Consider the following 25427-nt stretch of genomic DNA (forward strand, 5'->3'; position numbering starts at 1 on the left):
AGTCTTATGAAAAGAGGACATTGGGCAGTGTGTGCAAGCTGCAAATTTGATTGGTCAAGATTATGTAAAATGCCGTAATATTTTTGTCCAAGTACTGTTAAACGGAAGGTTTTTGAAAGTGCCAATAAGGCGATTGGTCGTCTCCAGTGTTAAAGTCAAAAATTAAATTTAAACTACAATGACACTCGTAAAGTACATAGTCTCACTTCGCACATTCATTCCGACCAGAAATACCATCATTAACCGAACATGCTCATATTATGGCCAATATACTATGATCATCCATGCACCAAATTATATCACATAGTTTCTTGACATGGGTTAAGAACATCATAAAATTAGTTGTGCACCGCTCCTTCCCAATTCCATATCCAGGCGATGCATGACATCGCAGGGCGCCAAAGGAAGGGAGTACTCAGTTTTAACTCCGTTTCTTTTCTTTCATTCTTTCTTGTTTGTCCGGCAATATCGCAGGCACCTTTTGAGCGAGGAAGCTGATATTTGGACACAAAAGTGAACAAGTGATTTGGCTATAAAGAGTATTTTTGATTTCTTGATAAATCAATTCCTCATTTTTCGATTAATTACTCGATATTCAAAAAGTTACAGATTTGGATGAAAGAGTGGTGGTTTTGGTATGCTATTCGGCAATTGATTGAGAAATAATTTTATGATTATTTTTTTTTTTCTTTTAATTATGCAATCAAGTCAATCAATTATTGCACACTGTTCTCTCCAATTCTGTCTCCATGCGCTGCACGGCGGCATCGCCGGGCACCAAAGGTGCCCCGGAAATGTCGCGCGCTGGAGGATTTATTTATTTATTTGGCATGGGGCGGTGTACTTTGAATGTACTTCTTGTTCTTCACTCACATTGGGTCATATATCAGATATATGAAGTTTCAGATTTTTTGAATTTTAAAAAAATTCAATTCAACCAATTATGTCTGGAATACCACTTCTCCAATGATGTCATCATTATCACCCGATATACCCTCATGGATTAGAATTTCATATGTTATCCTGCCATTTAATCTTAAAGACATGATGGAGAGCGAAAAGAGTTTCGTCTCTTCCCCTGTTTACAGAAAGTGGACCAGGTTTCATCACCATCGAGTAATGTAATGAAGACATAAGCTTCGTACACCTGAATTTTGGTACGAATAAACAGCTTTTTGTTACACACTCGCTTTTGTGAGGAAGCCAAACATAGCCAACACCTTGCCAATGCACACATTTAATTCCCCATCCAATGAGCGACCGTCTGCAACTATGGATTCAAGATCGCAAAAACATGTTCATCATTTCCAAATATGTACCAGAAGCTGAAATTGATAGTGGTACCGCAGCTTCTTCAGCCTTTTTAAGAGCTAATAATTAGGCCAAAAATCGAACAAGCTGATGAGAAATACAGTGGTTTACAAGCCTCTGCAGGTCTTCGCTGTGGGCAACAAGCACTGCATCATCAGCAAAACAAAGAACTCTCAAGCAAGAAGTTCCTCGATTTTGCTCTTGTCTCTCAATTGTCTGACATGAAATGGCTTTCCATCTGACCTTGAGTAAAGCTAAATTCCAAAAATGCAACAAAGAGAAACAATGAAAAGATTTTCTTTTGAAGGTTAATATATATATATATATATATATATATATATATATATATATATATATATATATATATATATATATATATATATATATATTACAGAGTAAACAGGGCAGAATCCCATCCCTCAGATGCATATTCAATTGGGTGTCTCGTCTGCTCGTATTCATTTTTTTGTTTTGGGGTGAGGGGGTGGAGAAATGGGGATGCTAAAGATCACATGATGTCTTCCAAGAAGAGTTCATGAGTTAGTGCTGGCAACAAAACAAATTACAAATCCCTACCACCTTCAATCAAATGTCACGCCTGGCCGACCAGTTGGTGGAAGACTCGGACCACTCTAACTCTTGGGTCTCGCTTTCAGTCATGATCTCACTTGGACAAGCCACATTTAAAAGTTGACCTCCAAAGCCAAACACCGACTGGGCATCCTCCATCATACAGAGTCCTTCCTTGGCACACCTGAACTCCTATCCACCTCCAAGGCTTTCATACACTGCTTGATGGAGTACTGCTCTCCCCTGGCTCCCCTGCCTCTCATCTTGCTCAGCTTGATGCTATGGAAACCCAAGGCTTTCAAGGCCATTCGAATCTCTCGCGATACAGCTGAGTCTATGGGCCTATCACTTCGCCATCGCCGACAGGTCGGTGGTCTCTCTGTCTTCTTCCGCATCATTTGTGGTCTTGCATCCTCTGCTCTTTCCATGCTTTGTCCCTCTCCATCCAGGTACACGGTCCATCAGAAAACCTCTCCAAGTGAAACTGCCTAAATCCACAACCAATGCTCACCTCCACGCATTTGTTCCTCTTTCTTCCCACCTGTGGAATCAACTTCTGCACTCTCTTCAATCTCATTCTTCCTTCCAGATCTTCAAGACAGCCATTCACCACCATATCCAGTCATCCCCCCTCAAAAACCATGATTTTTCTGCACCTGTTAAACTATCCCCCACCCCTCCCAAAATTTGGCTTCTGTATCTGTCTTGTCCACCCCTACCGCTCATCTTTACCCGCATCCCTCATTTGTCTGTCTCCATCTATTTTCTCCATCCACCCTGCTCTTGGCATTTTCCCCTTTCTCCTGCTGTTCCTTTTGTTATGTTGTGTCCTGATCCATTCTGTGTTCTCGGTCTTTAACAAGACTTGACTATGCGTACAAACAAGATATATAATAACCTTAAACTTTTCTGGGCCGACCCTTCAAAAGGGGTGAGTAATTGGGGCCGTTGAAGTAGCAATAGTCGACCTACACTTTTCATTTTAGATACGCTTCTTAATTGCATTCTACATGAAACTACCTCACAATAAATATCCATCCATCCATCCATCAGGACCATACGTTCTGCAGAGTATTGGTGCTGCCAAAGCAGTTTCCTTGACTATTGGGCACAATCCTGGACGGGTCGCCACTCCAACACAGGATACCAGCATGCTGGCACTCATTTTGCCGACCTCGGAAGGATGACACACCGAATCAACCCCAGGGTGTTAATTCTGTGGTAAACGGGGCTCGAACTCAGGACCCTAGGATCCCAAGCCACCAACCTAACCGCTAAGCCAACACCAAGCTTCGTCTATAATGGGTGATGCAGGAGTTTTGCTCAAGGTGCGTCTTCTTAAAAATGATGTTTCACAAGACAATTTAGCAAATTAAACTAACAACTACTTTCCAAATCACTGACACAAAATAAACCAAAAAGCACGTTATCCTTGGCAAACTTACACTCTTAAAAAAGAGAGATAGCTTGTTTTGCAGATCAGCTCTCAGTCTTTCCTGGTTAATTGGCTCTGCCATCAAATCTGTGAACACAACAACTTCAACGAGAAAGCATCTCAAAAATGAAAAGCTTGTCTGCAACTGCTTTGCACTCAAACTAAACTTCATGAAACTGACAGTTGGTAAAAAACAAAGTTGTAGTTTATTCATTTTGTTCTCCATATTCTCAGAACTAGCAGAGTACCCGCCCTATGGGCGATCTTGCTTCAAGCATGCAACACGTTCTTCTGCCACAAACCTATATTTGGGTGGTGTATAGGCAAGTGACAGCTCTGTGTGTGTATGTATATATATATATATATATATATATATATATATATATATATATATATATATATATATATATATATATATATATATATAAAAAAACCCGGGTTACGTGTATGAAGAAAAAAACATACCTACTGCTTACAATCCAAAACACCTCACGACACTGGAAAACGTGGGGACAGGAATACTGTACTGAAATGGTGAAGACTTGTAATACCCTCTCACACCTGGAGGTGTTACACTTGTAATACCCTCTCACACGGCACTACATGATGCACATTTACAAAGAGAATTTGTCCCCCCCCCCCACCTCCGCAAGACCACCGGCAAAGATCAAAACACCCCTAAACATTAATTGGGTTAGGCTGATCCTCTGTAGAAAGTCTGGATGTAATTGGGTCAGAACTGTAGGAGGAGCAGCCTGACACACAAACCCACAAACACACACACAAACACCAGTCCGTGAACTGTGGAGTAAGGATGAAGGGTTGTTGAATATTTGATGACAAAAGCTCAATTGGTTACAATGTCATGGCTTGGAAAGACACTAAAGTTCAACTGTAAATAAATAAAGAAACATGGAAACGATTTGGGGGAATTTTTTTTTTAAACGGGGCATCTTGTGCTTGACATGCTGCGGCAGGGCTAATAAGGGCTATATATTATAATCACTTTGACTTTACCCTTTCACATTTTGACGCAATTTTAGCTCATCTGGAATTGGAATTCCAGATAAGGCATCGTCATCATGCACACACTGTCCGTCCGTCCGTCTCCTATTCCGAATTCTCTGGTCAAACCGCTGGACCCATCCCGCTGAAATTTGGCAGCAATGTCCTGCTACCAACATAGCAGGGATTGCAAAGCTCGTTCCGGTCACGTGAATAAGTATGTCAAAATGGCCAACTTAGTAAATTTCTTCAAAAATCTTCTTCTCCAGACCCACCAGTCAGAATGCCACCAAATTTTGGTTACAACATTAGGACAGGGTAGTGATGTTAAACTGTGGAGGTCATGCCAATCACATGCCCAGAAGTGTCAAAATGGCAGAGTTAGTAAATTTTGGGAGAAAAAAATTACCCCCGTGTGGGGGTGACGGTGATCTCTATAATGTTTTACTATCATAATCGATGAACCGTTGCCAGATATCTCCTAAAGTGACAGACGAGATAGTTGCCATTTTCAAAACCTTTCACAACTTTCATGACCTCGTGACCTTGACCCTGACCTCGAATCCGGGAAAAAATATGTCGTTGGGTATCACTCATCGCGACCTCGACCCACATAGCAAATTTCATCAAGACCGGAGGTAAAAAGTTTTCTTTGTACCGGGAGGTGTTTTTGACCAGGTTACGTGGCGGCCAAACGGGACGGAAATTCAAAAATCTGTCCGGTTAGATACAAGATAATATTTTTTACTATCATAATCAATAAACAGTTGCCGAATATCTTGTAGAATGGCAGACGAGATAGGTTTTGAAAATGGCGATTTTTATAACTTACGTGACCTTGTGACCTTGACCCTGACCTTGAACCCGGACAAAAGTTATATCGTTGTGCAACACTCATCGACCTCTACCCACATACTAAGTTTCATCAAGATCGGAAAGAAAAATTGTTGACGGACGGACGGACGGCCATTTGGTCCGGCTTTATTAGGCCATCTCGGTAGAAATGACCTAAAATTATCGTGGAAATTCGTTCAAAAATCAAAAAAAATCTTCTCCAGACCCACCAATCAGAATGCTAACAAATTTGGGTTAAAACATTAGGCCAGGGCCCAGAGGACCTATTTTGTGCTAAAAAAAAAAAATAATAATAAAATAATTAGTCCGGTGAGCTTATGCAATCAAGCAGTGTCCGTAGGTGAATAAATGAGTGAGTGAGTGAGTAAACACTTGTCATCGCTTGAACCAAACAAATAATTTTGATGAAGCTGGGCCAAAAGCTTCACATCTGATGCCTAACAAAGGTGTACTAACCAAATCAAAATCTGCACCCATTAAGAGGATCTCTGGAGAGTTTTTGACACCACAAAATGGGTATTTGCTCTCTTCTTCAAAACTTTCATCACCTGTGATGTACCAAAGTGTATCCACCGCATCAAAATCTGCGCTCAATGAAGGGGTCTACGGGGGAAGGTAGTTGGGTTTTGAGCTGTACCAAAGTGTATCGACTGCATCAAAATCTACGCTCATTGAAGGGGTCTACGGGGGAGGGGTGGGTTTTTAGTCCCCCAAAAATAAGTATTTGATCTTTTTTCCAAAACTACACAAATGACTTCTTTGAAACTTGACCACACCCTTCATCACTAGTGATGTACTAAACTAACTAAAGTTTGTTCACGACATAAAAATAAATAAATAAATAAATAATCAGGGTCGAAGGGGACCTGCGGGAGGTTTGAGTCTGTTGCTTATAATGATTCAGGTGAGCTTCAGGATGCACGGTCCTACTTTTAATTTATTTTTCCACATTTTCACAAAAAAAGTTTCTTGAATATTTGATAACAAAAGCTCAAATGGAAAAAAAAACAGAAAAATAACAGACCGACAAACGCACAACTCAAGTAAACGCAAAATCCTGTCTCCCACTGCGCACGCACAGGGGAAGGGGGGGGGGTGGTTAATAAGCAGCTACAGCTTGTTAATTAAGAAAAGCAACATTTTAGGCAAACTAAACAAAAGAACCAAAAGTTCTGCTCGTGATATAATATCAATCCTAATAATGCTCCAGCTCATTAAATCACATTGCAATGAAATTCTGGGAATGCAAACTGATGTAACACTATCCTTCAACAAAAGTTGCCCAACAGCTCAATATATGTGCTCCAAGAACACATAATGTCCAAATCATAAATACTTTCTTACAGGTGGGATGATCACAGAGAGAGGCCAACACAGATGATCTACTCTAATCCTTTTCTTCAATCATTTACTACAACCCCCCCCCCCAACCACACCCACACTCTCAGCCCCAATTTTATTAAAATTAAAGGATATATGCTGTCAATCATACTTTGTGGGCCAGTGAGCTTAAAAGCTCTCCAGGTTTTCTGCTTCGAGAACAATTGCACATCTGCAAAAGATAAAAAAACAAAAACAAAACAAATGCAACTCAATAGGCAAAGCACAAAACAGTTCAATTTTCAAATAGGTTCTTCAATCCCAACCATTTCACCAAAGGCAAAGCAGTTGATAAACAACTACAATACCAAAAATATTATGGAACAGGTGACTTACAAAGGAGCTCAAGTTCCATCACCTGCTGAAGACCAATATCATTTTCCTGAAAAAAACAATTTGTTAAAAGGATCAAGTCGTTGAAAATTTTGAAAATTCAACAAAAAAGAAAAAGTTCAATGTCAAAATAAGCTTCTGATTGGACAACCTTGAGGAGACCCAAGCAAATGAGTGGATCATTTTGAGAAAAGGCAGAGATCAGGCTGACTATGAAGCAGTGTTCAAAAAGTTCTACAAATATGATAGTCAATTAGTTCAAGACATGCCAATATTTTTCTTTCAAAACACACACACACGGACACACACATCACTCGTGGGGGTACATTTCAACCTGCACAAAGCTGTACACCAACTCCAACCCCAAGGGAGTCTTCCTTGCCGACTCGCATGGGCTACGTCAAAGTCATTCTGCATAAGGGTTTCACACCCTCTCAGATACCCATTTATACTACGGGGTCGAGGAAAGCAATGTGGACAAAATGCTTTGCCAAGAACATTCACCCCTTACTGGGTTCGAACGGTTTTCATTTCGTTACCAAAGCATGTCCAAGGAAAAGTCATCATACCTCTGCTATTTGTCCAACTGCAGATACTAAAGCCAACTTGCTTCGGCATCGCTTCAAGTTCTGCAGCTGCTTGCGAGACATGTAGCCCCAACTATCCAGAAGTTTCATGCTCTGCCCAAGACGGCAGCGAACGATCAACTGCCGCAGTATGATCCATGCATCAAGCTCCATTACCTGCGACAACAAATTGGTTAAACATGTAAATTGTGTTGCCACCTGCAATGCAGAAAGGTTTAAAAACGATTGTTCGTTCTTGGTTGAAGCAATTCCTGAGTAATAAGGGGCAAAAACTACTTTTGAGAGGCAGATCATCCACCTGGACGAAGGTGGCAAGTGGAGTACCGCAAGGCTCGATTGCCGGACCCATCCTATTCCTCCTATATACATCAACGACCGACCGAGTGCAGTCAAATCTTCTGTGAAAATGTTTGCTGATGACATGAACATGCACTGTAGAATCTCTTGCAAAGATGACTGAGATGATGTTGCAAAGTGACCCACAGTGAGGAGAACAAGTATTTGATACACTGCCGATTTTGCAGGTTTTCCCACTTACAAAGCACATAGAGGTCTGTAATTTTTATCATTGGTACACTTCAACTGTGAAAGACGGAATCTAAAACAAAAATCCTGAAAATCACATTGTATGATTTTTAAATAATTAATTTGCATTTTATTGCATAAAATAAGTATTTGATACATCAGAAAAACAGAACTTAATATTTAGTACAGAAACCTTTGTTTGCAATTACAGAGATCAGACGTTTCCTGCAGTTCTTAACCAGGTTTGCACAGACTGCAGCAGGGATTTTGGCCCACTCCTCCATACAGATCTTCGCCAGATCCTTCAGGTTTCGGGGCTGTCGCTGGGCAACACAGACTTTCAGCTCCCTCCAAAGATTTTCTCTTGGGTTCAGGTCTGGAGACTGGCTAGGCCACTCCAGGACCTTGAGATGCTTCTTACGGAGCCACTCCTTCGTTGCCCTGGCTGTGTGTTTCGGGTCATTGTCATGCTGGAAGACACAACCACGCCCCATCTTCAATGCTCTTGTTGAGGGAAGGAGGTTGTTGGCCAAGATCTCGCGATACATGGCCCCATCCATCCTCCCCCCAATACGGTGCAGTCGTCCTGTCCCCTTTGCAGAAAAGCATCCCCAAAGAATGATGTTTCCACCTCCATGCTTCACGGTTGGGATGGTGTTCTTGGAGTTGTACTCATCCTTCTTCTTCCTCCAAACACGGCGAGTGGAGTTTAAACCAAAAGGCTCTATTTTGGTCTCATCAGACCACATGACCTTCTCCCATTCCTCCTCTGGATCATCCAGATGGTCATTGGCAAATTTCAGACGGACCTGGACAGGCGCTGGCTTGAGCAGAGGGACCTTGCGTGCGCTGCAGGATTTTAATCCATGACGGCGTAGTGTGTTACTTATAGTTTTCTTTGATACTGTGGTCCCAGTTCTCTTCAGGTCATTAACCAGATCCTGCCTTGTAGTTCTGGGCTGATCCCTCACCTTTCTCATGATCATTGAGGCTCCACGAGGTGAGATCTTGCATGGAGCCCCAGACCGAGGGAGATTGACTGTTATCTTGAACTTCTTCCATTTTCTAATAATTGCGCCAACAGTTGTTGCCTTCTCACCAAGCTGCTTGCCTATTGTCCAGTAGCCCATCCCAGCCTTGTGCAAGTCTACAATTTTGTCCCTGATGTCCTTAGACAGCTCTCTAGTCTTGCCCATTGTGGAGAGGTTAGAGTCTGAATGATTGAGTGTGGACAGCTGTCTTTTATGCAGATAACGAGTTCAAACAGGTGCAGTTAATACAGGTAATGAGTGGAGAATGGGAGGGCTTCTTAAAAACACAAAACTAACAGGTCTGTGAGTGCCGGAATTCTTACTGGTTGGTAGGTGATCAAATACTTAATTCATACAATAAAATGCAAATTAATTATTTAAAAATCATACAATGTGATTTTCAGGATTTTTGTTTTAGATTCCGTCTTTCACAGTTGAAGTGTACCTATGATAAAAATTACAGACCTCGACGTGCTTTGGAAGTGGGAAAACCTGCAAAATAGGCAGTGTATCAAATACTTGTTCTCCCCACTGTAAATGCCATTTCAGCCTGGTCTAAGAAATGTCTTGTTTTTGGATACATAATCGAGGCTCGTGGTAGAGTGAGTATTCGTACACTTAACGGATCAGGACACACAAGACAAAAGGAATATGAGAGAGAGAGAGAGAGATAGAGAGGGGAGAAAGACCAACAGCAAAGTTGAAGGCCTAGATGTAGACTTGGACAAACAATGGGTGTGGGTAGGAATGTGGGGGAGGGGGAGGGAGGTGTGGGCAAGAGAGAATGCATCGGATGGACAAGATAGATACAGAAGGAAACTCTCAGAAGGAAAAACTGGAAATTTTGAAGGAGGGCGACTTAGGGTGGGGTAAACGAGGGTAGAAAAAAAATAATTGTTTTGGATTGGGGACGATCTGGGATGGTCGTAAACAGTTGTATTGAAGACCTGGAGGGAAGAATGAGATTGAAGAGGATGTGGATGTTCGTTCCACAGGGAGGAACAAAAAAAAAAAAAAAGAGGAACAAATGATTTAGGTGGTTTGACGAGAAGATGGTTGATGGTGGATCATGTGAGCACTGCAGAAAACTGGTGGGGGGTGGGGAGTTGGGGGGGGGATGGTGGGTTGGGGCACAGCACCGTCCTGTCTGCAATGGCAAAGTGATAGACCTATACATTTCTGCAGCTGAATGTTAAGAAATGTAACATCCTGAGAATAAGACCGAAGGAAAAGTTAAAATATACCATGGATGGTTCCTACCTTGAAGTCACTGGCCAGAGAGATCTGGATTTTATAATTTCAACTGATTTGAAACCAGATATACAAATCAACAGCATATGCATCAAAGCTCTATAAAGACTTGGTATGGTTAAACACTATTTTATAGGCTTCACGACGAAAAATATCTCAACTCTTTCCTGCTTAACAAAGCCTGATGTTGGCTTAACAGTCAAGTTGGCTGGACTAAGATCTAAGGGTCTTGAGTTTGAGCCCCTGTTTTTTCGTTACATAACACCAGGTGGGTTGACTCAGCGTGTCATCATTCCGAGGTCGGTGAAATGAGTACCAGTGATAATCATCTGTATATTTGTCTGTGTACGTGAGTTCCATCGCAGCCCCTGCAGTGAAATTCAGTGCACGCTTCCGATTAAAGTGATGCAAAATACGACTGTTTTTAAAACTAGCAAATTGTGTGATGAATGTAGAATGTAGACAAAATGTGTGATGAATGTAGAATGTAGACAAAATGTGTGAACGTGATGAATCATTTTCATGATTTAACCTTCATTTTTAGCTCGCCTGTTTGAAGAACAGAGAGCTATAGCGATACCCCCGGCGTGAGAGTCAGCGTGAGCGTGAAAATGTTAAAGTTTTTGGTGCAAGTTATTTTCTTTCTCATGTTTTTATCTACCAAACTATTTTTTACTGATTACAAAAATATATATATATATATATATATATATATATATATATATATTGCTTTAAAATTATTTGGATCAGACTTCACTGCAATGCTTTATTAAAAATTATTATTAGACTCGTCTTTTAAAAACGATAAATGTATAATCAGGCGAGCATTGGGTGGCTTTGACACCAACTCTCTGGTTGAAGATGGTTTTCATCTGTTTGCAAATTCGGACGGGAACTTAAGAGTCCTGAAGCCATGCCATGCGGGAACAGCTATTGATGGGCGACACTTGCAATGTGATGTTTTCTCCGATTTCGCTCGTGGGGAGTTGGACCAAACACCACTGGTGAGTCCACATCCCACATATATGTAAATCTGTACTGTAGATCTATATAGAAATATGGCATTGCCAATAATTTTCATATGCATGAAGTGTGTAGTTTTTTTTGTATTTTGTCATACATCTACCGATATAAAACAATGTGTCTGTGTATGTGTGTCCCCCTTCATAGGATGATTTAAGAAATATTTTAAAGGCCAATATTTTAACATGACTGTGTACACTATGCTCTATTTTTCAGGATTATTAAAATAAAAAGAAAATATCGAAAAACATTTTTTCATAAATCAGTAATTACGTCTCTTCTCTTGGAAATGTAGATGGTGACTTGCAACCGGGCATCAACGGCGGTGCACAGAAGCGTTTAAAAAATAACCATAAATAAAAGGTGCAACGAGGTGAAATTCGCTGCACATGATGTGAAACATGTGCAGAGTAAAACGAATGTTCATTTCCGTCCGTAGGATGTCTAATAACTAAAGAAGATGTAAGTACACCTGACGCTTGGCCGAGGATCCAGACTTTGCCACGCTCACGAGGCTGTACTGTCGAAATTAAACGTCCCAGAAAATATGATCACATTTGTACATGTAGTGTTTTAAATAACACTTTTTCTTGTTACGAAACATCATATCTTCCAGTCTCTGAATAGTTGAATAAAATAATCCCAACCCGTCATTTTTGATGGGCTTTTTTTTTTATAAACTAGTTTATTATATATTTCCTTAGAACTGTGGATTATAATTTAAGAGGCCAAATGAGTGTGTAGGTGACATGTCGGGTACTAAAAGCCAGAGGCCATTTCTATCAAAAAATAAATATAACAAATACGAAACGAGAAGGGCACCCGGTAGAGCGCATACCTCTGCCACACAATGATTACTGATTACAAAAAAATATATATGTATATTTTGCTTTAAAATTATTTGGATCAGACTTCACTGCAATGCTTTATGAAAAATATTATTAGACTAGTCTTTTAAAAACGATAAATGTATAATCGGGCGAGCATTGGGTGGCTTTGACACCAACTCTCTGGTTGAATATGGTTTTCATCTGTTTGCAAATTCGGACGGGAACTTAAGAGTCCTGAAGCCGTGGACGAGAACTTAAGAGTCCTGATCCACGAGAACATATCGGGCCCAATACATTTTTGAAATATCATGCTGTATATCGTTTTTGGCCCCGTCTCACAATGGTGAAGAATCACTTTAAAAATTAAATAATCCTCATATCCAGATTCGGATTCAGATCTTCACCAAAATTGAGTCAATTTGTCCTTGCCAGATACCCAACGTGTCCACCAAGTTTCGTCCAAATCTGTCTACAACTTTTTGAGATATTGTGCTATGTATCGTTTTAGGCCCTTTCTCTCATTGGCGAAGGATCACTTAAAAAGTTCTAGCATCGCCGAATCCGGATCTTCACTAAAATCTAATCATTTCGTCCTTGTCACACACCCAACCGGCCGACAAAATTTCATCCGAATCCGTCCACAACTTTTTGAGATATACTGCACACAAACAAACAAACCAACATAATTGCCGAAATCCGAAGGATTCCGGCAATTAACAAACGGGCAGAAAGGGGTGAAAACATAACCTCCTCCACCTTCAGTGGTGGAGGTAATAAAAAAGGGCCTCCTCCTTCCTTTTTATAAAAAAAATCCAGACGATCAACGGGTATTTTTTTTGTTCGGCCTAACATCTATACTCATCGTGTCGCTGTGTCACAGACACAGTTTGTTGAAGACTGAAGGATCCAGTTTGTTGTCTGGGTGTATTTATCAAATTCCTGCATACTCTTCTCCAAACAATGCTGACTTGTGTTTATTATGAACGAGAGTAACTCAATTACAGTACCCAAAGTTGATTGTTGTTGGTGATTTTAATTTCAAGGACATTAATTAGCAGGTTCGCCATACTGTTGGAGCAGACTCGAGTTCTTTTCTACATTGCGTTAATTATTTATTTTTTTTTTGATATCAACACGTAGATGAACGCACACAGATTCGGGAGGGTCAAGAGTCAAGCTTGCTAGATTTGGTTTTGGCAAATGAGGAAGACTTAGAAATGAACCCGACTCGGTGTCCACTATTGGGAAAGAGTAAATTGTACTCTTTCGGTAAATTCTTCGGTAAATTTCGGTAAATTGTAAGGAATGTATTATTGCACGAAATGAGGAAACCTGTATCATCAGGCAGGCAAACGCAAAGTTTGAGGAAAAAAGTGAGCATGTGAGGTGAAAGTAAATCCAAAGAGTTTCTGGAGTTATGCAAGAAACCCGACAAAAAACAAGAGGGGAATTCCTAATTTACGGCAGCAGGGCTAAAACACAAGGGCTAAAAACCCGACACGAATACCTTCAAATATGAACGGATTGTCCGGCAATTTCAAAATCGTCGCGCGAAATTCTGGTAACTCGGAAATGACGTAACGAGAGTGCTGTCCAATCAGATGCCGCCAATTAAAAAAAACTGCAGTGCGGAGGATTGAGATTTTTGTTGTTGTTGTTGTTGTTGCATTGTTCGTATCATCTTCTCACTTCAATCAGTACTTCGCATTGTCTACGTCATAATTAATTTGAAGAGAAAATTTAAATTTAAAGATATTTATAGAGCCTATCGTACCTTGCGATCGTTAGGCCTTTCAAATAAAGAGAGAATGTCAATAAGCTCAATATAATACCTCAATAATCCTTTCGTTATAATCATGAGACACGATATTGATACAATGAAGAATAATTGTTGTTTTCAACATTGGGGCGGTGTCGATGGCGGTTTTTCGGGCGGTGTAGGTGGCGGTTTTTCGGGCGGTGTAGGTGGCGTTTTTGGGGCGGTGTAGGTGGCGGTTTTTCGGGTGGTGTAGGTGGCGGTTTTTGGGGTGTTCGGTATTATGCAATATATATTCTCGAGTTAAATGAATAAAATAATGCTTGTGTGCTTCGAGTACTATATTATATTCATTCATAATTACTGTCAGAGAAAATGAGGCTGAAGAATGAAAAACCTTCACAGAGCCTTGAAATCGTCTTGTGGGCGTGGCGTGACGTCATCGATATGTTTAACGCTAAATAAACTTATATTCTTGGTGGTTTTAATTTGTGAAAGTATCTGATTTAATGCTTTTATAGATTATCTATCAAACTGTTGCTTTTTACCGATCTGTGTGGATAGCTTCGACGACACAGCAGGAGTTTTCCTCAAATTCGGTGTGAAAAATTTTTTCACACGAAAAGGAAAATATCACGATTAAAAACTTTTAAATCTTAATGAAATTGGTATCAAAAAAAAAAACAACACCAAAATGATGAAATACTCCCACTTTCAATGAGTTGATCGTGGCCCGTGACGTCACGTGACGTCCTGACGAGACATCACGTGAAAACTACACATTTTATGAACAAACACCTCAACTACTTATTTACGTTCGGACATACAACGTCATCTTATTCTTTATTAAAAATAAATAAAATAAAAATAAATTTAAACCGAGTGATCCTCTCCGCGCTATCCTTCTACGTCACGTCCGTTCAATGGATGTAAACAATTTATTTAATACGTACAACAGCTTGAGCACCGTTCTTAACAAATATTCTGATGAAAAAAACCCAAAATATCACTTCCTATCCTGATTACGACGCACAACAGAGACAATAAACCTTCACGGTGACCATTTACTAATTGCCATTTCACTGGGTCCCTCATTAGTGACTTTTGAAAACTTGGAACTCGGGTCTCCGTGCGTCCACCACATTTACTCGTCCGTCACCGTGCCATCAACTAAATAATTTATTAAAGTAATCTGTTAGTGTTGTCTATAAATATATAAAGGTCTCGAAATATATAAATCTATAAATATATAAAGGTCTATGAATATATAAATATATAAAGATCTATAAATATATAAAGGTCTACAAATCTAAAAATATATAAAGGTCTATAAAGATCTTCTTCTTCTTCTTCTTTCGGCCGCTCCCTTTCGGGGTCGCCACAGCGGATCATCCGTATGATCCGCATAGTGATTTGGCACATGTTTTACGCCGGATGCCCTTCCTGACGCAACCCTGGTCGCCTCTTACGACACAGGGATAATAAAGGTCTATAAAGATATAAATATATAAAGGTCTATACATCTATAAACATATAAAGTTCTATAAATAGATAAATTTATAAAGGTCTATAAATCTATAAAGCTTTATAAATGTATAAAGGTCTATAAATATATAAATTTATAAAGGTATATAAATCTATAAAGGTCTATAAATATATAAATCGATAAAGGTCTATAAATATATAAAGGTCTATAAATATATAAATCTATAAAGGTCTATAAATTTATAAAGGTCTATCAATATATAAATATATAAAGGTCTATAAATATATAAAGGTCTATAAATATATAAATCTATTAAGGTCTATAAATATATAAATATATAAATCTATAAAGGTCTATAAATATATAAATATATAAATCTATAAAGGTCTATAAATCTATAAAGGTCTATAAATATATAAAGGTCAATAAATCTATAAATCTATAAATCTATAAAGGTCTATAAATATATAAATCTATAAAGGTCTATCAATATATAAATATATAAAGGTCTATAAATATATAAAGCTCTATAAATATATAAATATATAAATCTATAAAGGTCTATAAATCTATAAAGGTCTATAAATCTATAAAGATCTATAAATATATAAATCTATAAAGGTCTATAAATATAAAAATCTATAAATCTATAAAGGTCTATAAATATATAAATCTATAAAGGTCTATAAATATATAAAGGTCTATAAATATATAAATCTATAAAGGTCTATAAATAAATAAAGGTCTATGAATATATAAATCTATAAAGGTCTATAAATATATCAAGGTCTATAAATATATAAATCTATAAATCTATAAAGGTCTATAAATCTATAGATTTATAAAGGTCTATAAATATATAAATCTATAAAGGTCTATAAAGGTCTATAAATATATAAATCTATAAAGGTCTATAAATCTATAAAGGTCTATAAATATATAAATCTATAAAGGTCTATAAATATAAAAATCTATAAATCTATAAAGGTCTATAAATATATAAATCTATAAAGGTCTATAAATATATAAAGGTCTCTAAATATATAAATCTATCAAGGTCTATAAATAAATAAAGGTCTATGAATATATAAATCTATAAAAGGTCTATAAATATATCAAGGTCTATAAATATATAAATCTATAAATCTATAAAGGTCTATAAATCTATAAAGGTCTATAAATATATAAATCAATAAATCTATAAAGGTCTATAAATATATAAAGGTCTATAAATATATAAATCTATAAATCTATAAAGGTCTATAAATGTATAAAGGTCGATAAATATATAAATCTATAAATCTATAAAGGTCTATAAATATATAAATCTATAAAGGTCTATAAATATATAAAGGTCTATAAATATATAAAGGTCTATAAATATAAAAATCTATAAAGGTCTATAAATATATAAAGGTCAATAAATATATAAATATATAAATCTATAAAGGTCTATAAATAAGCTCGGTGAGGGACTTCTCCTTCTAACTCTCCATATATTTATCTTTTTTCCCCCTCTTCCTCGAACTCTGTAGTCGCCATGAACACAATGAATTCGTTTCGGGAAGTTGTCCGTCACAACAGTATGGAGTAAAAGTGAAAAAGACGGCCCGGACAGCATGAGTTGGAGTACCACGATAACATTGTAACCATGAAGATGGCCATTTTGTTAAGCGGTGCCGAGCACCCCGTTCCGTCGGTATCGGCTGAGCGCTTTGAATCAAGCAAACCGCTTGGGGAGCGCTAAGCAAGCCGCTGGTTGACAGAACCGCCCCAGGCAGGTCACGCCCGTTGTTCCCAAGACCACCTCCACCGCCCGACACTCAACATCACCATTTGCCATCAACAGCCGACATGAGAGTCGCCGTGATCGGGGCCGGGGCCGCGGGTCTGTGCACCGCCCGGCATATCCTCTCTCGTCCCGAGACGTTCCATCCACCTTGTGTGTACGAGCTTGCCCAGACTGTGGGCGGCACCTGGGTGTTCACGGAGCGGACGGGAATCGGAGACCATGGCTTGCCCGTGTTCTCGAGCATGTACAAGAACATGCGGTAAGAGACCCCGAACACAAACTACCGAACTTCTCTTTTCGGTAGTTTTATTTAACACCCCCACCCCGTGACGCTCCCCCCCCCCCCCAGCGGACGGGCTTTGTATTTGGAGATGCTTTCTTGTCTCCAAACGTGTTTAAATTACTATCACATCATTCTGTATCCGGTTTGCACTCGGGAGAGAGCATACCTCCTCCATGCAATGCCTGATCCCCGAGAACATATCGGGCCAAATACATGTATGAAATATCTTGCTATACAAATACAGAACTATATCGTTTTTGGCCCTTTCTCTCAACGGTGAAGAATCACTTTGAATATTAAATAATTCTCGAATCCAGATCCGGATTCGGATCTTCACCAGGATTGAATCAATTCGTCCGTGCCACACTCCCAATGTGTCCACCAAGTTTCATCCGAATCCGTCCACAACTTTTTGAGATATCCTCCACACAAACAAACAAACAAACAAACAAGTGAAAAATCACTCATAGAGTGACAACTTAGCAAAACAGCACAAAGTGGAACGGCACGATGAAGAGCGCATACCTCTACCAGGTGGAACAATTCACGTTCTGTATCACACTGATGGGCTGGATCCGAACCAAAATCGAATCCGCTCGTTCTTGTCACATCCAACTCGTCCACCTTGTTTTGTCATTACTGTCCGCAACTTTTTGAGATATATATATATATATATATATATATATATATATATATATATATATATATATATATATATATATATATATATATAGTTTTTGGCTTTATCAATTTTATAAATTAGGCCTGTGTTGACCTTTTGACCTTAAAATTAATTGGTGGTTGAATTCATTGACCTGATATGCAAATCCTGTTCAAATTTCAAGTCAATCGTATGCAAATTGAGGATTATAGAAAGTGATCTTAAGTTGTTGAGCACTTGGCCTATGTTGACCTTTTGGTATGTGCTGACCTCAAAAATAATTAGTGGTTGTATTCAGTGAGCTGATATGCAAATGGTCTTCAAATTTAAAGTTAATCGGATTAAGATTGAGAGATTAAAAAAATTCAGCTGATGTTGACCTTTTGGCTTATGGTGACCTCAAAAATAATAGGTGGTTGAATTCAATGACCTGATTTATAAATCCTTTTCAAATTTCAAGTTCCATCCATCCATTGGGAGCCTGGTATTGTCTTTGTGGTGAGGGTGGCGGCTTGGGTTCCAAGCGTCCTGAGTTCAAGCCCCATTGGCTGCAGAATTAACACCACGGGGTTGACTCAGCCTGTAATCCTTCCGAGGTCGGTGAAATGAGTACCAGTGTACTGGTCCCGGTGTATGCCCCGGTTAGAATAGGTGTACTATATCCCTGTGTGTCGTAAGAGGCGATCAGGGATGACGTCAGGAAGGGCATCCGGCCATAAAACATTGCCTCAAGAAAAAGCCCAACCCCTGCACAGCAGGGAAAAATGGCTGTAAAAACGGTCATTCATCCATCCATTGGGACCACACTATGTGCAGAGCGTTGGTGCTGTCTGAAGGCCCTGTCACACCTTGACGATTAAGCCAGCATATGCCTGACGTATGCAAAATTTGGCTAAAACGCTGGCACACGTCGAATACATTAAGAGCACGCTGGCATACGTCGTAGTACGCTGGCTTTTTTTCGTAGTACTCTGGCATACGTCTTTGTACGCTGGCATACGTCGTAGTACGCCAAGGTGTTAGACAAATTTTCCATTCTTGAAATTTTCCGACGTATGCCAGCATATGACTCACACATTCCGCATATGCTGGCCATAAGTTGTAGACACGTTACGCGATCGTTGACACACGTCGACGCACATTACTTGTAAGTTACTCATAAGTCAAAACGCGTCGAGGTAATGTTTAGCTTACCCAAAACTTATTTCTAACCGATGAGTAAGGTGTTGTAAACACGTTACGCGATCGTTGACACACGTCCACACACGTTACTTGTAAGTTACTCATAAGTCAAAACGCGTCGAGGTAATGTTTAGCTTACCCAAAACTTATTTCTAACCGATGAGTAAGGTGTTGTAAGCACGTTACGCGATCGTTGACACACGTCCACACACGTTACTTGTAAGTTACTCATAAGTCGAAACACGTCAAGGTAATGGTTAGCATCAGTGTTCCAGACTCCCTGGTTTTTTCTTTTTGTTTTTTTTTTCTTTGGTATGACGGTGATGTTGACACTTCGATTTCTAGTGCGGTTATAATATAATATAATTAATAGGCTGCCACTCAACGATTTAAACCATAACCGCACTAGAAATCGAAGTGTCAACATCACCGTCATACCGAAGAAAAAAAAAAACAGGGAGTCTGGAACCATTACCTTGACGTGTTTACCTTGACGTCTGGAACCATTACCACTGACGCTAACCATTACCTTGACGTGTTTCAACTTATGAGTAACATACAAGTAACGTGTGTCGACGTATGTCAACGATCGCGTAACGTGCCTACAACTTATGCCAGCATATGCGGAACGTGTGTCATACGTCGAGTACGTCGAGAAATTTTCAACATGCTGAAAATTTCTCGACGTACTCGGCATATGACGACGTATGCCAAAAAACTACGACGTATGCCAGCGTGCTCTTAACATATACAAAACTTACCCATAACGTATTCGACGTGTGCCAGCTTGGTTCGGCAAATTTTTCATACGTCGGCATACGCTGGCTAAAACGTCAAGGTGTGACAGCGGCTTCACACTTCGATGTCTAGTGCGGTTATGATTTGAATCGTCGAGCCGCAGCCTATGAATAGCCTGCGCCACGTGATCGTCGGCGATACGCTGCCACGCGCTATGCATAAGTTAGACTATCGTTGGGCATAGGTTGTGAACGCCGACAACACGCTCAGCATTCGTTGGTATAAGTTATCTATATGTGATTGAAACGTTCTGTGTACGTTAATAATACGTTATGCAAACGTCCAACACTTTATTATACGCCCAAAACTTAAAAAAACATCAATAGTTCAGCGTACGCCAGCATTTTACATACATTTGGAGACCTTGCCATACGCTGGCTAAAACATCAAGGTGTGACAGCCCCTTAAGCAGTCTCCTTGGCTCTTGGGTACAATCCTGGATGGGTCGCCACTCCGACACAGGATACCAGCAAGCTGGCACTCATTTTGCCAACCTCGGAAGGATGACAGGCAGAGTCAACCCCACCTGGTATTAATTCAACAGCCGAGTGGGATTTGAACTCAGGATCCTGGGATCCCAAGCCCACCACCCGAACCATTAAGCCAACACTAGGCATAATTTCAAGTTAATTGGATAAAAATTGAGGATTTTAGAAATTTGGCCTATGTTGACCTTTTTGCCTATATTAACTACAAAAATAATAGGTGATTGAATTCAGTGACCTGATATGTAAATCCTTTAAAATTTTTACCTCAATCGGATGAAAATTGAGGATTTAGAAAATTTGGCCCAAATTGGCCTATTTTGACCGTTTGGCCTTTGTTTACCTCAAAATTAATAGGTGTTTCAATTCAGAGACCTAACATGAAAATGCTGTTCAAATTTCAAGTCAATCGGATGAAAATTAAGGATTTTAGAAAATTTGACCCAAATTGGCCTTTTGGCCTCTGTCGACCTTTTGGCCTATGTTTCCCTCAAAATTATTGGGTGGTTGAATTCAGTTACCTGATGTGCAAACACTCTTCAAATTTCAAGTTAATTTAATTAAAATTGAGGATTTTAGATATTTGGTCGATGTTGACATTTTGGCCTATGCATGTTTACCTCAAAATTAATAGGTGGTTGAATTCGGTGAGCTGATATGTAAATGCTCTTCAAATTTCAAGTCAAAAAATTTTTTTTTTGCCAAGTAACAAACAAACGGAGGCCATCAACATAATTGTCAAAAAAATTAAAAAAAACAAGCTCGAATGAGCTTCGATCCTCGTCCTCTTTATGATGACGTCATTGTGATGTATCACGTTTGCAATAAATTATATCTGTGCTAATGCCCAGCTTGATTCCCACAAACAAAATTTAAACAGCTTGCCTAGTTTCAGAGATAATGGTATCGACGATTTCCATTAGCGGCGATATTATGAAGTCAACTTTTTTTCAAGGAAGAATTTCCAAAATCGGAGATGGTTACTGCCTGCGCGTGGGCTTTCCGCATATACATGGCAAGTTTCACGAAGATCCGATGAAAACTCTGGGTTGTGAAACAACCTCCAATTCCAAAGATTTCGTAAGTATATTGATGACTTCCGTTTCTGTTTGTTTGTTTGTGTGTTAGTTACTTACGAAATCTAAAGATTTCGTAAGTATATTGATCAGTTCCGTTTCTGTTTGTTTGCTTGTGTGTTTGTTTGTGTGTTTGTTACTTACGAAATCGAAAGATTTCGTAAGTATATTGATGACTTCCGTTTGTTTGTTATCTTGCCAAAACGAAGTTTTGCAAGATATGTGAGTCAGCTTGTATGTTTTTTTTGTTTGTTTGTTTTTTTTTTGTTTTTTTTGTTTGTCTGTAATTACGTATAAAAAATTCTGCAGAGCACAGTTATCATCGGAAATTTTTGTAACTTCGCATATCAGAGGCCTATAGAGGTCCCTTTCAGTGCACAAAATTTTGAAGGTCAATGTCAAAGGTCAAGGTTACTTTGGTGCAAATCAGGGGAGTCGACGAAACCCTTATTTTTTGAGTAATTTTGATCGGATAGTCTTCAAACTTCATGGGATTATAGTTCATGGTCTGGCGCTCAGCTGATTAATTTTTTGTGGCGATTGGCCTTGACCTTCATATGTTTTTTATTTTTTGGTCTGTAATCACGTATAAATCACTCTGCAGAGCACAGTTATCATTGGAAATTTTTGTAACTTCGCAGATCAGAGGCCTATAGAGGTCCCTTTCAGTGCACAAAATTTTGAAGGTCAAGGTCAAAGGTCAAGGTCACTTTGTCGCAAATCAGGGGAGTCGACGAAACCCTTATTTTTTGAGTAAATTTGATCGGATCGTCTTCAAACTTCATGGGAATATAGTTCATGATCTGGCGCTCAGCTGATTAATTTTTGGTGGCGATTGGCCTTGACCTTCATGGTTAGCGCCTCAGGTCAAACATATTTGACCCCAAGGTCAAATTTTCAAGTTTTAGGAACCATATCGTGTAGTACCTCAAATTGAACACCTCGATGAGTGCTTTCTAGATATGTCAAGCTTGAGACATTATGACGTCATTTGGTGACGTTATGAGGCAAAAGCATATATTTCATGGTTACTCTGTAGAACGATTCTCATCGGAATCTCTCGTAGGCAGATATTCCTCAAGGAGTCGCTCCTGGTGGATTGCAGCTCTTTTCACCTCAGTGTGACCTTAAAGAAGTCACACGTGGTCACCTTTTGGCAAGATACGGGTCACCCTGCGGGTGACATTGGTTTATTTGTTTGTTTGTTTGTTTGTTTGCAGGCATGATAACTCGAGAACTGAAGAAGCTACCAATGTCAAATTACACCACATGATTCAGGACGGTGATGGCTAGTGCTGATTAGATTTTGGTCAAAATCGGTCAAAGGTCAAGGTCACAGTGAGGTCAAACATCCAAAAAATGATAACTCGAGAACGGAAGAAGCTACCAATGTCAAATTACACCACGTGATTCAGGAGGGTGGTGGCTAGCGCTGATTAAATTTTGGTCAAAATCGATCAAAGGTCAAGGTCAAAGTGAGGTCAAACATTCGATTTATGAAGGATTGGTACAGAATCATCGTAGAAACTTCTGGTTTGCGTCGCTACCTTCTCGAGAGACAGCTTTTATTAGACAAGGTCAGAGGTCAAGTTGACAATTTCGTAAGTACCAGTCTATGACTGCTTGTTATCTTGCCAAAATAAAGTTTTTGCGAGATATGTTAGTCAGCTTGTATGTTTTTTTTTGTTTGTTTGTTTGTCTGTAATCACGTATAAAAAATTCTGCAGAGCACAGTTATCATTGGAAATTTTTGTAACTTCGCATATCAGAGGCCAATAGACGTCCCTTTCAGTGCACAAAATTTTGAAGGTCAAGGTCAAAAGTCAAGGTCACTTTGTCGCAAATCAGGGGAGTCAACGAAACCCTTATTATTTGAGTAATTTTGATCGGATCATCTTCAAACTTCATGGGAATATAGTTCATGGTCTGGCTCTCAGCTGATTAATTTTTGGTGGCGATTGGCCTTGACCTTCATGGTTCGCACCTGAGGTCAAACATATTTGACCCCAAAGTCAAATTTTCAATTTTAGGAACCATATCGTGTAGTACCTCAAATTGAACACCTCGATGAGTGCTTTCTAGATATGTCAAGCTTGAGACATTATGACGTCATTTGGTGACATTATGAGGCAAAAGCATATTTTTCATGGTTACTCTGTAGAACGATTCTCATTGGAATCTCTCGTAGGCAGATATTCCTCAAGGAGTCGCTCCTGGTGGATAGCAGCTCTGTTCACCTCAGTGTGACCTTAAATAAGTCACACGTGGTCACCTTTTGGCAAGATACGGGTCACCCTGCGGGTGACATTGGTTTATTTCTTTATTTGTTTGTTTGTAGGCACGATAACTCAAGAACGGAAGAAGCTCCCAATGTCAAATTACAGCACGTGGTTCAGGAGGGTGATGGCTAGCGCTGATTAGATTTTGGTCAAAATCTGTCAAAGGTCAAGGTCACAGTGAGGTAAAACATCAAAAAAAAAATTATAACTCACGAACGGAAGAAGCAACCAATGTCAAATTACACCACGTGATTCAGGAGGGTGATGGCTAGCGCTGATTAGATTTTGGTCAAAATCGGTCAAAGGTCAAGGTCACAGTGCGGTCAAACATCCAAAACATTCGATTTTTGATGGTTTGGTACAGAATCATCGTAGAAACTTCTGGTTTGCGTCGCTACCTTCTCCAGTGACAGCTTTTATTAGACAAGGTCAGAGGTCAAGTTGACGATTTCGTAAGTACCAGTCTATGACTGCTTGTTTGTTTGTTTGTTTGTTGGCATGATAACTCGAGAACGGAAGAAGCTACCAACGTCAAATTACACCACTTGATTCAGGAGGGTGATGGCTGGTGCTGATTAGATTTTGGTCAAAATCGGTCAAAGGTCAAGGTCACAGTGAGGTCAAACATCCAAAAAAAAGTTATAACTCGAGAACGGAAGAAGCTACCAATGTCAAATTACACCACGTGATTCAGGAGGGTGATAGCTAGTGCTGATTAGATTTTGGTCAAAATCGGTCAAAGCTCAAGGTCACAGTGAGGTCAAACATCTAAAAAATAACTCGAGAACGGAAGAAGCTTCCAATGTCAAATTACACCAAGTGATTCAGAAGGGTGGTGTCTTGCGCTGATTAGATTTTGGTCAAAATTGGTCAAAGGTCAAGGTCACAGTGAGGTCAAACATCCAAAACATTCGATTTTTGATGGTTTGGTACAGAATCATCGTCAAAACTTCTGGTTTGCGTCGCTACCTTCTGCAGAGACAGCTTTTATTTGACAAGGCCAGAGGTCAAGTTGACGATTTCGTCAGTACCAGTCTATGACTGCTTGTTTGTGTGTTTGTGTGTTTGGGTGTTTGTTTGTAGGCACAATAACTCGAGAACGGAAAAAGCTACCAATGTCAAATTACACCACGTGATTCAGGTGGGTGATGGCTAGCGCTGATTAGATTTTGGTCAAAATCTGTCAAAGGTCAAGATCACAGTGAGGTCAAACATAATTCCGGAAATTCATGTGGAGAAATGGAGTATTTTTGCTTCGGTCGACGTTACGATTTCGTTTTAACTTCGATTTTAATTTTGTCTTCGTTTTTTGCGATCGCTTAGGATGCTTAAAACTCGGTTGTCAAAATTCTGCTAAAAATCGGATATTTTGGAGACGTTTTAAGATTGTATAAAAATATTTCACTCGCTGCGTCACAGCTCGTCATGTAGTGCAGCGCGCTCGAGCAGAGACGTCGTTGATCATGTAAAGATTTTCCGTGTGCACGCTGACG

At 39.4% G+C, this 25427-nt stretch overlaps 2 protein-coding genes across 5 annotated transcripts in view; one reads left to right on the forward strand and one right to left on the reverse strand.

The window, feature by feature from the left end:
* CENPN (centromere protein N) overlaps positions 1-13739 on the reverse strand; it is a 28783-nt gene extending 15044 nt beyond the window's left edge. The window contains exons 1-5 of the mRNA XM_085887933.1: positions 13644-13739; positions 7459-7632; positions 6893-6938; positions 6669-6728; positions 3327-3403 (exon numbers count right to left, since the gene is read on the reverse strand). Of these exons, the coding sequence (XP_085744059.1) occupies positions 3327-3403; positions 6669-6728; positions 6893-6938; positions 7459-7629 (354 nt within the window). The 5' untranslated portion in view covers positions 7630-7632; positions 13644-13739. The remainder of the gene's footprint in view (positions 1-3326; positions 3404-6668; positions 6729-6892; positions 6939-7458; positions 7633-13643) is intronic.
* A 3259-nt stretch (positions 13740-16998) lies between these two features.
* The window catches only part of LOC147022961 (uncharacterized), a 22511-nt gene continuing 14082 nt past the window's right edge, over positions 16999-25427 (forward strand). The window contains exon 1 of one of the 4 annotated variants that reach the window (XM_085887919.1): positions 16999-17429. In XM_085887919.1, the coding sequence (XP_085744045.1) occupies positions 17233-17429 (197 nt within the window). In that variant the 5' untranslated portion in view covers positions 16999-17232. The remainder of the gene's footprint in view (positions 17430-25427) is intronic. The other 3 variants (XM_085887920.1, XM_085887922.1, XM_085887918.1) reach the window with 3 other exon arrangements.

Source organism: Eptatretus burgeri, chromosome 7 (genome assembly GCF_056783735.1).
Source record: "Eptatretus burgeri isolate ZD-2024b chromosome 7, Ebu_testis_v1, whole genome shotgun sequence".
Classification (NCBI taxonomy): Eukaryota; Metazoa; Chordata; class Myxini; order Myxiniformes; family Myxinidae; genus Eptatretus; species Eptatretus burgeri.